Below are 16,519 nucleotides of genomic sequence, written 5' to 3' on the forward strand. Positions count from 1 at the left end.
GAGAGCATACTGGATGGAATGATCCAAAAGATAACATTGGTGTATTAAATTGGGTTACATTTCTTTGAAAGCTATTATCTACGTGCCTATCATTTGTCTTATTACTTTTACTTTTTACTTTTTTGATTTTTTTTTTATTGTTTGTTTTTTATTTTAGTCGTGATTTAAATCCATGACTTACATCAAATAGTTTAAATCAAACAACCCTGTTATTTTATTTGCCTTAACTTCGTAGTGCAATCTCACTTGACAAAATGTACACGTTGTGTGGCAAGGTCTGAAATGAGCAACAAAGAAACCTGGCATATCCCTTGCAGAGAGGCCTACGTGACTTGCTCAGTATTGTTTGCCTCTGAAGAAGAACTGTTGAGGTTCGCAACGTTAGGCCGCATTCATTTTATAAAAAGTATATACCAACATAAAACAAACTAAGAGTTGCTATTTTGAAAATGTTTGGCCGACGTTTATTGAATGGAATGGACAGTGCAAATTATTATGTATTGTAATACACAGAAAAATTCAGTGACCGCAAACTACGCGACCTGGAACCAATACCTGAGGATAAGAGGGGTTTTCCCTCTGCCCCTGCTGCGATTGTATTCTAATTGTATTGCCAGGGTAGGAGTTAGTAACTTGAACAATAGCGACCGATGAATTGGAAAGGAGAGCCATGATTTAAGCATGGAATCTAAATAAATAGGTTAAAATATTTGTCGCGCCTTTTTCTCCCCGGGGACCAGAAAAAGGGGGAAAACTGACAATGATTGCATTAACAAGAGATACAAAGAACCCAACCGATTGCGTGCGACGGCTCAATTGAGGTTTGCACTTTTCTATTCAAGAGTACAATTCTACAGTGGAGTTTTACATATTTGTGTTTAGCTATTTTTGAGACTACCCTTGTGTAATTTGCAAGGCTCTTTTCTTCAATCCTCAAATTGTTAGGATCGGAATGCACTGAGTTAGTTCCCACGGACTATATTTCCCAGGAGAGGGGAAATACCACGACAATTAAAGGAGAAATGAAAGTAAACCTATTGAATTAAAACTGGCAAGTCAAAAGGCGTTATTGCAGGATAGGCGCGCATGCACACAATACATTCCCTGAGTCGGGAGTAGATGCATTGCATAAGGCCAAGTAAAAAAAAAAGAAGATGTTAAGCGTCCTGCCGTTTTGAAAAAAAGAAGGTTTTTTTCCCCGCCAAAATGACCGCCAAACAGATGGCCGCCAACCTTTTTTTTAAACAAACGCCATTTGGACTCAAGAAATGACATACCAGCTTTATATGGGCTAAATGCAACAAAGAGGCCAACATGATGTTACTGTTTAAAACATTTATAATTTGTTTGGTTAAAACAAATTAAAAAAATAGGCGGCCTCCAACAGGGAAGCGGGCGGGGACGCTAACCATGTTTTTTTATTTTTTTTTATTTGGCCTAAACTGTTTCTCTGTATTTTGTTTGTTATTTTTGAGATGGCTATGGGTGTTGATTTTGTCAACCCAGTGGTGAAAATTAAGTAGTAATGATTGTTTTAAAAATAAATGACCACGTAAACAATTATTGGTTTTTTTTTCGTATTTAAGGCTTTGAAGATTTTTAGTAAATGTTCATTGATTATAAAGAGTCTTGAGCGTCAGTTTGATGGATTTTGCGATATATAAGATTAGTATTATCATATTATTATAATATTGATGGTAATGATCAACACGTGAACCAATCAGTTTTGGAGCAAAGGCTATGTCATCCAATGCCAAGGCCGTGGCTTTCAAGGCCCAGGCCAGGGCAAAGCCCAAAAGACGAGTTTCAAATTGGAATTGCAACCGAGGTTCTCGGTGGTAAGCCATTATATGAAATTGAAGGCCTTTTACTGTTTGATCCTTTCAACAAAAGACAGCACAAAGGTATTCTTTTTCAGTGCCAATTTGAAATGCATCAAATGATACAAAATAACCATCAATATTTAACTAGTCACATTATCACAAATCGCTGGTATTAAGAAGAAAACTGTCTTTTTCAGAACATTCATATACAATGTATATTGACTTCCTAGTGTTACAAGTTCAGGTCTTCCGAAATTCCACTTTTTTGTGAAATGTTTGTGTTTATTTGGAAGGCGTAATCATACATACAGCCTATACGTATGTGTGAGTTTAATGGGATGGATTATAGGGCCAGAAAACATTGGTCTTATTTTAATCAGATTTGTGTTGTTGTTTTTGACAAGTGATTACTTAAGTGAGAAGATAGCAACAAAGAACCGGTATATACAGGCAAGATTCATGTTGGTGTGTGTTGAAGGGCCATTACTAATTTGCGAAAAACAAAGTTTGAGGAAGTAAAGCACTGCCAGTTGTGGACAATCACCGAAAACGTCTTCCTAAATCCTTTTTTATTTTGTACAGCAGAGAAAGAACTTAACAACTACGGCATTATGGTAATAATCACGGTAAATGCTGTGACACTGAACGTGTGGTAACACACCGATCTAAAATGTATGTAGCATGATTAGTTAGATTGCAGACTCTGCAGACAGCTGAGTGTAAGTTTTATGATAGCAAACAGGAATCTTTCGTAAGATAAATTTGTAAGATAAAATTGATCTAGAAAATCCAACATTCTATGGGCCTGGAAGAGCCTTGCAAGGCAAAGGGAAGATGCAACATTTGCAAACATCAACAAACAAAATGATCACATTATCACGAAATACCTTACTGGATTATTGGGAATTACAGTCAAAACCATCCTGTAAAATCTGGCGTGCTGACATTTTCTACAAAAATTGTATTTTTCCGAACGCTAGTTGGCCGACCAGCGTTGAAGAAACTGGCTTTGTTAAAAAAACTGCGCTTATTTTTTTTTCAAATTTAATCATTCCGTATTTTCTTTGCAATTGATCACATGCCTGTGTAGGAGTACAAGCCTGCTAGACTGATTCTTTGACCTTACAATTCCCCAAGGTCTAAAATTGCTCTGTTTCATCTTAACCCTAAAGGGGCCGGGGGCGGAAACGCCCCCCCCCCCCTCGACTTTTTCCGCAATAGCCTTTAAAAAACAAATCGCGACCCGAGCTTTTATGTCTTTTTAGCCTCGAGCTTTGTGCATCTTTTGACACCCAAAACATAAAAATCGGACGAGGGGTTGTCGCGCAGCAAATTTGTTTACGGCGCTATGCGCCGGAAAAACTGAATTTTCCCATATACGTCGTGTACACAGACCAAAATTGCCATTCATACGGATGAATAATTAATTAGCCATAATTCCAAAACCCTTTTTTCTTTGGTCATGAAATTTCTTGGGTATGTTTAAGAAGAGTTGCTCTATGCATGTACCGAGTTTCAAAATGTTTCGTCACTCGATGGCCGAGAATTGGGGGGGGGGGGAAGGGGGAATCCGCCCCCCCCCGGCTGACAGATGGTCAAAATAACCCGGCCCCTTTAGGGTCAGGGAACCAGACTTCAAGAACATGATTGGTTTTCTTGGTTTTACCAGTATCTACAAGCCCAAAACTGAAAACATGTCAGTTTAAAGGGAATATTCAACATTTGCAAACATCAAAAAATAAAACTACCAAGTTTGTACAAAATACCCTACTAGGATGTTGGTAAATGACAGTCTAAAGCATCCTGCAAAATTATGGCACCTGGTGTCAAGTCATTTTCAAGAAAATGGTATTTTTGTATACTTTTACCAACGGTGGTCGGCCGACCACCGTTGGAAAAACCTAACTATTTTTCAACTACTGCTCCAAATGTACAATTTTCTCCGTCCAAATTGTGTTTGCTATTGGTTACATGTTCATGAATGGGTGCAGGCCAGCTAGGCTGGTTCCCTTACCTTACAATTTTCCGACATCTATAAATTGATCATTTTATCTTCAGTGGAGTCAGGGAACCGGACTACTTAAACAATTTTTGTTTTTCTTGGTTATACAAGCATTTTCAAACACAAAACTTCAAACATGTCACTTAAACAATATTTGATCTATTATACTAACCCCCTAAATAGTTCATTTCTGAAAATTACAGCAAAAGCCAATGATGTACATTCCCTTTAACAATATTTGCTATAACAAACTAGTCCTCTAAATCCTTTTCTTTCTGAAAATTTCAGCAAAAGCAAATGTTGTACATTCCCTTTAAGACCAAGGCCAAGGCGTTTGCCCTCAAGCCTTAAGGCTAAAGCCAAGGCCCTAAAATCCAGCCTCAAGGCCAAGGCTGAGCATCAAGGCACTACATCACTGGCACCAATGCATTTTTTTTTCGATTAAAGCAACACCACTATAGGCTTATAAATCTGAAGCAAGTCAATAAAAAAAACTAACCTATCAAAATTTCAGCCCAGAAAAAAAAAATGTAAAACTGCATTCAATTAAAATTCTTGCTTGACGCAAGGCAATGTTCCCCCTCAATACCCTCACTTACAAAATTTTCGTCAAGTACGCTTTGACTTGCACCCTTCAGTCGTTTGTTCCCTACTTTGAGAATCGGGAGAAGCAATTCCCATTCACGAACATGAAACCGATTGAAAACTAAATTAGATTCGGTCAATAATGGGGCAAGAATTTGAAGAAACCCGATTTTTGTTCTCGCGATGGTCAGAGAAAATGATGGCAATTCCTCTTTTTTTTGAAATGAGAGCATAATATTAGGCGCAATTTCACCGGATTCTTGATCCTATACTCACCTGCGATGAAGTAGGATTTGTCATGATATGTTTGCAGTTCGTTTTTTAATCTTTACAAATGGTGTCCATAAATAATCCAATTGTAGTTAAGAGAGGACAATTCTATCGATGAGCTGGGGTTTGTTCTCTTTCGATAATTGGTAGAATTTGAGTATCCTGGCAAAACTTTTTTTCATGAAAATAATACAAGATTTATGTTATCATTTCTAGCCATCAGGCCTAGTGTTGAGTAATCATAGTCGTTCAGCATTCAGATTTACCAAACATAATTGTTCCTATCTTGCTGTTCCATCAAACTGTAGTAAGATAATGAACTCTGGAGAGCCTTAGATAAGATTCACTTGGAAAACTTAGCTTTTTATGGGTTTACAATCACTCAGTATAACATTTAAACTAAAGTGTGAAAAAGTTTGTTAATAATACACACTGCTCAAAGTTTGAAGTGTTAGCTATGAGTGTTACGTACCTTGTATTGACGCGTTGTCAGCCCTCGTCAACGAGTCCCCGATCCTTCAGAGACTGGTCTCAACCAGCGTTGACTTTATCCTAAAACAAATCTCTCATTTCCTTTGCAGTGTAGAACAACCGTTGGTGTTGCGGATCCTGTGCATTCATGACAAGTTTCCATGGGTGATAGAATGTCCGATATGACTCGCTCATGGATTTGGGAGCTCTTGTATGTAATCGGACGTGTGTCGAAATATTAATTTTGCAAAGACCCAGAAACCAGCTGCACTCGGCGCGCTTCTTTAAGCGAGTTCATTCGCTGCTGCCTGACAAACAAATTCATAATTTGACTATCAATAGCACTTTCCCTAATACGGGCTTGGAATCGGGCCTTTTGGGGGGTTTTGGAGACTGGCGGTGCCGGTGTAGCGTGAATTTACGTTTCTATGAAATTCGGACTCATTGGTAATACCACGCATGCGTAAGCATGGTAATTAGGAAAGTGACCGGTCACATGAGAGGGATTAACCAATAATAGGGAAAAGGGGTCCGATTTTCATAGGAGTCGGATTTTCATGTGACACCGGTGGGGCACCTCTGTGACGTGTAAGCGTGTATTCCGTGTTCAAACCCCATGCATGACTTTTGGCTGACTCGTACCACAGCTGTGATTGGTTAAATCATTAGGGGCGGGGCTTATCGAATCGAAACAAAGGAGTAGTTTCAGAGTGTTCAAGTTTTTTTGTGATGCATCACGTGTTGTTGCTCATGCAGGCAGCGTAGAGAGGGCGAAGCCTAATGGGACCGTAAAGTCAGGCAGAATATTTAACTATTGCATACTTGCATATGACGGTGCATTGGATTGAAATAATCTAGAACGAAAGAAACCGAAACCCTTTATTGCATAGCCAGACAATTGCATAGCCAGACATTTATTTGCAATAGAATACCTCCCCCGCCTGAACTCACCAATGAAAGAGTGCATGTGACCTCTGAGCGTATTCTCGCTGAAGCAAGGCTACTGGGCCGACGGCCGTCGGTGATTGAATGCTCTCTTATACATTGCACTGAATTGACAATGCCTCCAATAATAGGTCAACATATTGGACTCAAATGGTTTGAAAATCAATGGGAACCGTTGAAGAATAAATTTAATATAATTTAAAGAACTACATAGCACTAATCGAGAAAAAAATCAATCCAAATTCAAGTCACTTATACATGGGCTGTATCTGTCAGTGCACAAACCATCGGCGTTGTTTTCCTATTGGCTCATTCTGGTTTGTACACGAAAATGTCACTTAATCGAGAGTGTCCGAGTAATGCGTTCAAGACCGCAAGTTAAGACAATGTGCGCAAATGCTATCCGAAAACGTCCCATTGAAATGTACACATTCCATACTGGATATTATTTCTGTTTCATTGCGGACCATTTCAATGCAATCCGGCAGTTCGTGATTCGAAACGGAGCCTGAGCATGTGCCGGGAATTGTAAATTTACAACAAAGATAATTTGATAGAATTTCCTACATTAAGTGAACAAAAATAAAACTCACATTATGGAGACGTTAACTCAAGAAAAACACATTGCATTGAATTGCAATTTCGTCAAAAAATGGTTTAAGATCTAGAACACAAATTTATTGAATATCGACGAGAACCATTGAAGAATAAAATGAATATGTTTTTTTTTAAAATACAGTTTACTAATCGCGAAAAATTCAATCCGAATTCAAGTCACTTGCACTCTTTGTGGAGACAATAACTCATGAAAAACACATTGCACTGAATTGACAATGCCTCCAATAATAGGTCAACATATTGGACTCAAATGGTTTGAAAATCAATGGGAACCGTTGAAGAATAAATTTAATATAATTTAAAGAACTACATAGCACTAATCGAGAAAAAAATCAATCCAAATTCAAGTCACTTATACATGAACAAACCTAAAGCACACTTGTACTAATGTTTTCGAGTTTGAAGTGTTTCCAAATGCTCCTATTTTAACCAGAATTTATTTCCTGGGCTGAAATTCGGGCTTAACCCTAAAGAAATATCTATTTCGAGATAACCTTGTTGAGACGTATTCATCTATAAAAATTACCCTGTGGAGACGTAAATAATAATATCGTGTTCCCTATTATGCCCAAGTCTCCACAGGGTACCGTGTACCAGTTCACGATTGCAGGAGCCGTATTCATTAAACCTTACTAAGCGTAGTTGGTTACTAAAAGGCATGTAGTTGCTTACTAAGCCTAGTTGATAACTAATTGGTTTTCATGAAACAGTACTAGCGTTAAGTAAATTCGAAGTTTCTTACTGAAGTCAGTATTGATCCAGCGCAACTCTAAGTCACTAGTTAGCAACAATTTCATTACTAGTTGTGTCAGACTTGGCTCTTTAGGTGGCTTTCCCCCTCTGGTTATCTTCTCGGATTCATTATACCGCGCCGTGACATTTTTTAATGCATGTCTATGACACGCAATGGGTGAATGACCGAAGACATGATTGACCTATAGAAAGCGCCTGCTGGTTGGTCAAAATCTAGCAAGTCAGAGGCGGGTTCTTGCCTAATTAATCAGCAAATTTGTCGGCGCATAACAGACCACGGCATTCGCCGTGGTCTATTACATAGACTACCCAACTCCTGGTTAGACGCGTGATATAAACGGCCTGTACTGGTGGCAAATACCATGAATACTTTCCATCAAAGACCACTGCGCGCGGTGGCATTCAGATTTGCAAGGCTCACTGCCCGATCTGGCGTCGAAGTCTGTCAAGCCAGGGAATTATATTTTTGAATATTCTTGGGTCAACTTTTTTGGTCTTTATTATTGAATTCTGATAGGTGATAACTACATAACCATGGTAATGCCGAGCACAATATCTTTAGCTTTAAGTTGAACAATGAAATGTCACTTTTGTTTTATCGATTCGACATCATATCTCTCAGAAACTTTTCAATAAAAGTCTAATTAAAACGAAATTTGGGTAAACAGTGTTGTCCTCAAAATTTGACTCGTATTTCCCGGGTAAATACTTCATCTAAGGCGACAAAAACTGCAGAATACCATCTGTTATATCCTGAAGTATTTATTTATTTTTTTGGAACAATTACATCTTCAATCAGGAGTAGTTTTGCTTACAGTTTTATGAATATTTCCTTTTTAGATGTCATGCGAAAACCCAACACAATGGCTCACCTGGAAAATTCGAGATTACAAGCCACCGGGTATTAATGCCCGTTAACACGCGTCTAGACAAGTCCGCACACTGCATTTTGTACGTAGAGCTCAGAGCAGTCGTTTATCCTGGTGTCTAGGATCCGTGATGCGAAGAAAGGACTACTGATTCTATCAACAAAGAAATAGGATTCGGCAGTCCGTGTAATGAATCCACGACTTCTTTGTGGACTTTTATGTCTATGTAAATGACTGTAGCGGTGGCCACAATTTGGCCCTGGAGGTGTGTCACAAGCTGCAGCTATATTGTGCTATGCTTCAGTTGGTGCACGCAGTCGACTCGTCACTGTGAAGTTAGCTACTTGTCCCTTCTGTAGATTGTCTTGACTGATTGATGAAGATGATGATGCGATCTGTTCCCGTCTTCGTGTTTCTAGGCCTCTTGGCCTTCCAGGTCGCCCTTGCCGATTGGTCAGAACGCCGCACCGTCGAAGAGTTTCCAGATGTAAGTTTTGCTCCTCCAAATCTAGCCCCATAAATGTGGCCTATTTACTGGACTGCCTCCGTAAACATAGGCCACACATCCACATGTACAAAAAACGTGTCGACTTTGCCAAATATTGATTTTCACATTTAGGCTTACTTTTTACGTTTTTTTTTTGCTTTAGAAGCATTTTCACCCTCTATATAGGCTAATCAGAAAGTGCTGCCTTTTTCAGATGTCCATTTTTCGTGAAATTTCCAGATACATTTGCACACGTTTGCGTATCAAAATTTCAACATGAAATTTCACAAAAATTAAACATCTGGAAAAGGCAGCACTTTCTGATTAGCCTATATAGAGGGTGAGAATGCTTCTAAAGCAAAAAAAATCTACAAAGTAAGCCTAAATGTGAAAATCAAAATTTGGCAAAGTCGACACGTTTTTTGTACATGTGGATGTGTGGCCTATGTTTACGGAGGCAGTCCAGTAAATAGGCCACATTTATGGGGCTACTCCAAATTGTGCTTCATTCGCCCTGCATTGGAAAAAAAAACATTCACAGACATGGCTGAAATTTGGGCTTAAACTTTGCTTACGTGGAATTTTAGATGCCCTTTATCTGTCCTCACAACTGTGCAGTAACAGTTCGGGGTTAAGAAAGAGGTTAAAATCAAACCTGCAGTTCAATCGTTCCATGTTCATTCACTGTAAACACAACTCTGTGATTGTAACTTTCTCCAATCTCCATGTTGTGACTAAATTAAACGAAGCAATATACTGATTGATTGTTCCCTTGTCTCGATTCTGTTGCCAATCAGCAAAAGCGTAACGACGAGAGCAAACTGATGGATGAACTGATCTCCCGCCTTCTGGACAACAAACGTCAGCAAAGTCATAAAGGTAAAATAATATTCTGCACATTTCTTTTGGAATTACATTTCTTTATGGAGGGAAAAACTATGATCTTCACTAGAGTGTATTACGATCACAATGACGTCACACAGGTGTTTTGACATGCATTTATCAGTATCTGACATTTTTTATAGAATTTTCAGTCGGTGTAGTTCGGCCAAAATAAAAAACTCAAGACTTTTAACGTGAGTCTGCCTAGACTTGGCCCAAGTCTGGGCTTCACTTGATCTGTGTACTGGTACAATGCACACATATTGCATGTACTGCACGGTCATATTAGCGCTTTGTAGCGCGCGCCCTCACACGTCATTTCAAGACCATCATGTACAAAAAAATGTTCATGTACATGTTATCTTTATGTGACTCGTTAATTTCTCCAAATCACATTTATGCACATTTTATGTACCTTTGAACATATGCACATTGTACGCGTACTGAACACAGTGTCCAAGAATTGCTGTAGGGCCTTTGATCTCAATTATAAAGGGTAACACCCTCCCCCCCCCCCCCCCCAAAAAAAAGCAACCCTGAAACATTTTCTGATTTTTGGACAGACGTGATCAGTAAAATTTTGTATTTTGGGTATCGGATTAAAGCTAAGCGTTTTTACTTTGAAACACTGAACAAAAAATCATTGATATAGCACATCGGGTTGGTGCAAAAATGCCAATTATGTAACACTACTCCTTTTGGGTGTATTCCGATGGCCATTACCACAGTTAAGGAATTGACACTGTACCTATTTGTGCATGAAATACGTGTTGCGCATTGTGTCCTAATCATTACAAGCAATATAACAGCACACAACATGACGACAGTACAAATGAATGTGATGGAAATACCGTTAACCTTTCATTTGAACAGGTATCGTATCCTTTTTAGTCCTATTTTAAACCTTTTCAGCATCATCAATATGTAAAAATATTATTTAGATTGTACAAATGAAAGACAATTGAAGTAACATGTTTCACTGTTTGGAGCACAATTGGAATTCAAATTTTACACAATTGGCATTTTCTCAGCAACCCAATGTACATATATATGAAAGTAAAAGCTCTCAACTTTAATCTGATACCCAAAACATTTTTTTTTTTAAATCACAGATGTTTTTGAAAAAAGGCAATGTTTCAGGGTTGCATGTTTTTTCTTTTCTTTTCTTTTCCCCTGTAAAGTCTGTATAATGGAAGATCGTTGTGTGCGACACTGAAGTGTCACGCATGTTGGTGATTTTAATCAGCGCTGTTTGGTGGTAGCGGGTGTATGTTACAGACTCCTAGAAAGTCCGACTTGGGTCAAGTCTTGGGTCTGCCATGGTACTTGGTATATAGTGACAATCGAGGACGTATGAGATTTTGATGATTTCGTTTTTTCGTTTTCATTCCAGTTTGCGCTGAGGATGAGGACTTCTATTGTTGGGATTCTGGATGTAACACTCCAATTGGTATCATTGGAAGTAAGCAATCCCTGCTATTCTTGAAAGCGGATTTTGGTGTTTATGGGTTTGTTTCTACATTCAGTAGGGGACGGTGAACAATAGATGACAATGGGGTCCCCAATTTCCGAGAGGTCCCTTATTTGGATTAGTGTACAAAACATATGGGAGGTCTTCCAAAAAAGTTAGTGTACAAACAAAAGAGGGACAAGAGGACGTCCACGATCGACGGTGTGAACGCGCTTTCATGGCTGTGTGTGCGTTTGTTTATGGTGTAAATCGAGGACACACACGTGCAACATCAACGGTGAATCGAGGTCAGAAACCGAATCGAGGACTCCTCGGTTGGAAAACGTATACAAAACTTATGAGAGCTGTTGCAAAAAAAGTTAAAGTACACAAAAAGGAAAAGGGAAAAGGAACAAAAGAAAATCTTCAATTTACGCTATAAACGAAAGTTTGTGTGTGTGTATTTGTAACGGGTCTTTTTCTTCAAGTACATGTATTAGCAAGAACTTACACCATATTTAATTTTTTTTTTGTAAATATCCTTTAAGCTAATCATCTAATGACGCTATCAATTCTTGGTGTTTTTTTATGTGTAGATGCGTATGTCGAATTCTATTCGAATACTAATCTGTTCGTGGTTTCACTTGAGTACTGCTGCGATGCGGATGGTTACTGGGACAATCACTTTGAGGAAAGACAGACAGGTAAACCATATCCCATAATGTTGAGCTTTCAGCTATGACGTACGCTCATTCGATTCAATACGTAACTATAAAATTGAAAGTGACAGTTTTACAACCTTTAAATTTGAGTAGAATTCCTAAATTGCTTCAAGAATCCAGTTTGATATCTGAATAATGTAGTCCAGGTCAAGGTCATTCGGGATAAAATCGCTGACGTGATCATTTACGCGATGATAGGCAAACGATGCTACGCGCCTGTCTTCCTGCGCGTTCGTGCACCTTCGATTATCCCGAATGAACCGTGACCAAAATCATTGTGCGCATGCGTAGAAAATGGTGTAAGTTCACAACGCTCTAGTTCGCTGAAATTATGGACTACCAAGCAACAATCGGAGGATGAATCTAGGGTGTAATAATGGTGGGAGAATTGGCCTCCCCTATCCTTCCTGTGGCTATCTCATCAGATGATTTGTTTGTGTGAAGCCTGTTTTGATTGTGTTGATTCACTGTAAAACAAAACAAAAAAGTTGTGCAAAATGGGTTGATAATTCAACTAATGCTGGTCAATTTATCAACTGCCTACACTCTTGGGCAAACTCTTGCCTATAGTTTGACACTTTTTACCCAATTCAACGCAAAATAAGGTACTTTCATAGCAATGTTGGGTAAATTACATTGCCCAATGGTGTTTTATCGAACCTTTTTAACGTGTAGTAACGTCTCCAGCTTTTTATGCCGGAAGGGAGGGGGGCGCCAAATTTGTCTGGACCGTCTTAAAACAGTGTTCAAATTAAAAACGACACCAAAATGGCGTCAGGGGAGCAAGTTTCCCCCTTACCCCAACCCCAACCACCGGACACGACACTTGGTAACTGAAGAGTACGATCTTTGGGAAAACTTACCTTCAAAGCACAAACACAACTTAAAAACAGATTACGTGAAAAGCTAGCCCAAACTCGGATTTCAAATTTCCTTTACTTTCGCTCACACCTTTTCATGTCATTGGCGTGTAGCCATAGTCCATTTAAGGGGTGGGGACATTTTCTGCAGGAGTTTTTTTTTTCTCGTATTCTGTGGGGGTGTACTACTTTATTTACCCCACTGGGAGAATGGGGGGCAAAGGTAATAGTTTGGGGAATAAAGGCAAGTAGCCTAGATTTTCATCTTACAGAAAACATAATTTTGTTTTCTTCTTTTTATCCAAGTATCCGATCTGTCCAAAGTGCTGCCTTACTCCAAGGAGTACACCTTCGACGAAAAGACTTACAAGATGACCGTCCAAAGCGTCGTGACTGGCGGATCGAAGCTCTCTGTCAGTGGGGTGTGCGTGGAGTAATGACGACGCCACCACCGGAACCACAAGAGACGCACACTTGGAACCGACCATGGATTTTTAATGGATTTGTTGGGTTTTGTTCTGTGAGATTTTTGATTTTCTAACAGGCTCGGACTTATTTAATAGTTATTCGTATATAAATAATCGCCACTGATATTTAGTTGGTATGGGGGTGCTTTCTTCCATTATATTTTTTTCGTAATCACCTACGTTTTAACAGCGTTTTTTTATTCTTTTCTTTCATAGTAATCCCTATTACGTTTCAACAGTATAGGCCTATATGTAGTTACGAATGAGAAGTAATATACTAGAGCGGTACAGTAGCGTATATCTTCTGAGGCACGGGGGAGGTGTACGTGGACCCCCCCCCCCCCCACCGCCCCCCCCCCCCCTATGTCTCTGCCCCCCGGATTTCCCTCATTTATATATGTAGCCTTCAATGGTCCCTTGAATAAAGTATACACCCCAATGTGCCCCTACAGTGTTAACCATACACCACTGGAGTGCTACACTACAATATATTTGTCCACCATGGACTCTGGGCACTGAAGGCGCTGGCTGTAACGCGCATGCGCCAGAAATGAAGCGGTTGGTTCTTTGACTCTATCTCCTCTGCAGCCGATTAATGGGAACATTGCGTAATTTACACGCGTACGATTTACAGGAATTTGTGGGGTAGATTCACCACCTCTTAAATATGATGGACTTTTTTGGACGAGATTATCATAACTTGTTGTGTACGATTTCATTCCGGTGACAAAACAGTCATTGAATCACCTGCGCCTACCGCCAGTTTCTTGACTGCTTTTTTTTCTGAATCGGACAAAAACTCTCAAATTTGTTATCGGTTTCTGGCTAGGGCAGGGCTGGCGAACGTCTTAATTATGTCACCTTTATTGTATTGCTAGTAAATCTTTTGAAACGTAGCATCGGTTTTGAAAGGAAATCGCATAATAAAAACAAGACATATGTGTTGCAGTATTGATGTGATAATGAAAACAAATGTTGTACACGTCAACAAACAGATGACGCAATCATTAATTTTGTAAATTGTAGTTGAAAATGACTTTGAACATTTTCAGGCGTTTACCTTGGGGGCGTATCGGGGGAGAGGCAACTTGACCCTAATGGCATTTTGACGGCGTCATAAAACAGAACTTGTTTTTTTCAAACGCTTCTTAGACGCTTCAGACGTCTATACAGTAGAGTCTTAATTCCCCCCCCCCCCCCCATAAAACATCGGGAGACGTTACTGCACGTCTTTATTTTTTTTTCCTTTTGTAGTTGTTTGCATCTCTTCCTCAAAACTTTTGAAATAGTTATCCGTTGTGCAAAGGCAATATCTACTTCACAACATAAACCATCACAGTCCTCCAATCAGTTGAAAAAGTTGTTGTTTCAAGCATTTGATTTGCAAATAGCGACCTTAAAAGGAGAGGGTCCTTGTGTTTAAGGTGTGGCACTCATAAAAAAAATACATTTTAAATTTGAACAGATGGCAATTTTATTTGAGCATTGCAAAATGTCTGACCTATCTCCAATGAGACATTCTACGCTATGTTGTTAAATACTGTTTGTTTTATTCAATTCAAATGCATACCAAACCATTCAGGATAAACTTCACTCCAGTCGCACCTTAGCCAATACCAGCCCATTGACGTCGTGCCTAAAGTACACGCGTATCACTTCAGTGTGTGCACATAATCGTACGCTTCACAGACTTAGCGCAACACCCGACTTGGGCTAAGTCTAAATTCAGCTCAAACAAGCACAGTACACGGGATCGTCGCTAGACTACTTGAGGGGCGGGGGGGGGGGGAGGAAAAGAAATCTGCCGAAAGACTATCCCTGCCAGAAGGTAGACAGATATTTTGTTTCATGGTCATCCGGCCGGCCTCCATTAATCGAAAAGCCGGGTTTGGGAGTGGGGAGGGGGTCGAGACTATCTTTCTATAGGGGCGCTGTTTAATGGTTGTAAATCTTATCTAACAGCAAATATACTACTCAAATCACAAACAAATACTTTATTTCGATCATTTTTGTGTCACAAACTAAATACACATGCATGTTTCGCTGACAAAGTCCATTGACATCTACATAATACCAGCAGGATGCATCGCTCTATAATATGTTGAGTTGTCTTATAAACATGACACTGTCATAAATGCAATCATTGGACTGGTTGCTATCTGCTGACACAAAAGTCGTCATTTGTTTCTTAAAGTCAAACTACCTGCGATAATGAACTGTATACTCTGTTGCAAGAGGGCGCTGTTTAATTAAGTGCGACTTCATGAACTCTTCGCCGAGCCGTGTACAGACTATTTTCGTCTTTTTGGAACAAAAATGGCGTTCAAAAATAGCACCAACCATGTCACTCTCTCTATAGACGAATCCAAACACGTTATCACTTCCATTACGGAGGCCCCGAAGCATTGTGCTATATATTCCTCAGGATGACTGTCATGAAACAGTCGTTTTGTACAATAGCTAGCGCAATGCTTTCACCATTGAAGGGGGCCTGATGGGGTTTCACAGTCATCACGTGTCTAGATGAGTCCTTACACGGCCCATCGTAATCTGGTTGAGTAATGCTCTGACCGTATAGTTAGCTTTTGAAAGCAACCAGGTTATCTACATCGGCCTTAACCACTGTAACTAAATATTCAAACGAAGGAGTAGCTTCTAATAGCAAAGCAAGCTACACTCAAGCAAAAAAGAAAGTCCCCTTAATACTTTTTTGTGTAACTTCTTCTTCTTCTTCCTTCTTAGTGCTGCCTTCATATGTTGAAGATAAACGCACTGCGTTGGGCGCATGCATTGTCTAAAGACAACAGGAATTTGTACTCAGGTACAGTGCTATATGTACAGGTGAAAGTAAAAATCTGGTGGTGCGATTAATCCGAGCGGATGTCCCTCAGCGCAGACTTGAAGGCGTTGAGGGATGGGTATGCAGCAGGATCAACTGGGAGGTTGTTCCAGTCTCGGATGGTACGTGGGAAGTACGAGCTAGCATACACTGAAGATCTGGTGTGTGGGATAGTGAATCTGGAACTGTGTCCTCTGGTAGATGTCGATAATTGAGTAAGGTAGTTGTTCCAAGGGATGTCGACCAAGTTGTATCTGATCTTGTACATCATCTGCAGGCGATTTTGGTGACGACGTTCCTGTAGTGAGGGCCAGTCAAGATGTTCTAACATGGATGTAACACTGCTGGTTCTTCTATAATCGCCCATGACGAAACGAGCCGAACTTCGTTGGACTTGCTCAAGCTTCTTGGTATTCCGTTGGGTATGTGGATCCCATGAAGCTGCTGCAAATTCGACGAATGGACAAATGAAGGTG

The 16,519-nt window shown here is 39.7% G+C and overlaps 1 protein-coding gene across 1 annotated transcript; it reads left to right on the forward strand.

Annotated features, from left to right (window-relative positions):
• The first annotated feature begins 8,625 nt into the window (after positions 1 to 8,625).
• Positions 8,626 to 15,080, forward strand: LOC119734156. The gene is made up of 5 exons (XM_038207540.1): positions 8,626 to 8,823; positions 9,621 to 9,702; positions 11,099 to 11,167; positions 11,752 to 11,859; positions 13,044 to 15,080. The coding sequence occupies exons 1-5, from the start codon at positions 8,713 to 8,715 to the stop codon at positions 13,172 to 13,174; spliced, it is 501 nt and encodes a 166-aa protein (XP_038063468.1). The 5' UTR covers positions 8,626 to 8,712; the 3' UTR covers positions 13,175 to 15,080.
• The last annotated feature ends 1,439 nt before the right edge of the window (positions 15,081 to 16,519 follow it).

This window comes from Patiria miniata, unplaced genomic scaffold, assembly GCF_015706575.1.
Source record: "Patiria miniata isolate m_02_andy unplaced genomic scaffold, ASM1570657v1 HiC_scaffold_1, whole genome shotgun sequence".
Lineage (NCBI taxonomy): Eukaryota > Metazoa > Echinodermata > Asteroidea > Valvatida > Asterinidae > Patiria > Patiria miniata.

Coding starts and splice junctions, on each gene's coding strand:
- LOC119734156 (XM_038207540.1), top strand. CDS start 8,713: ATGAAGATGATGATGCGATCTGTTCCCGTCTTCGTGTTTCTAGGCCTC. Junction 11,168..11,751: donor TCCAATTGGTATCATTGGAA/GTAAGCAATCCC, acceptor TTTTATGTGTAG/ATGCGTATGTCGAATTCTAT. Junction 11,860..13,043: donor CTTTGAGGAAAGACAGACAG/GTAAACCATATC, acceptor TTTTTATCCAAG/TATCCGATCTGTCCAAAGTG.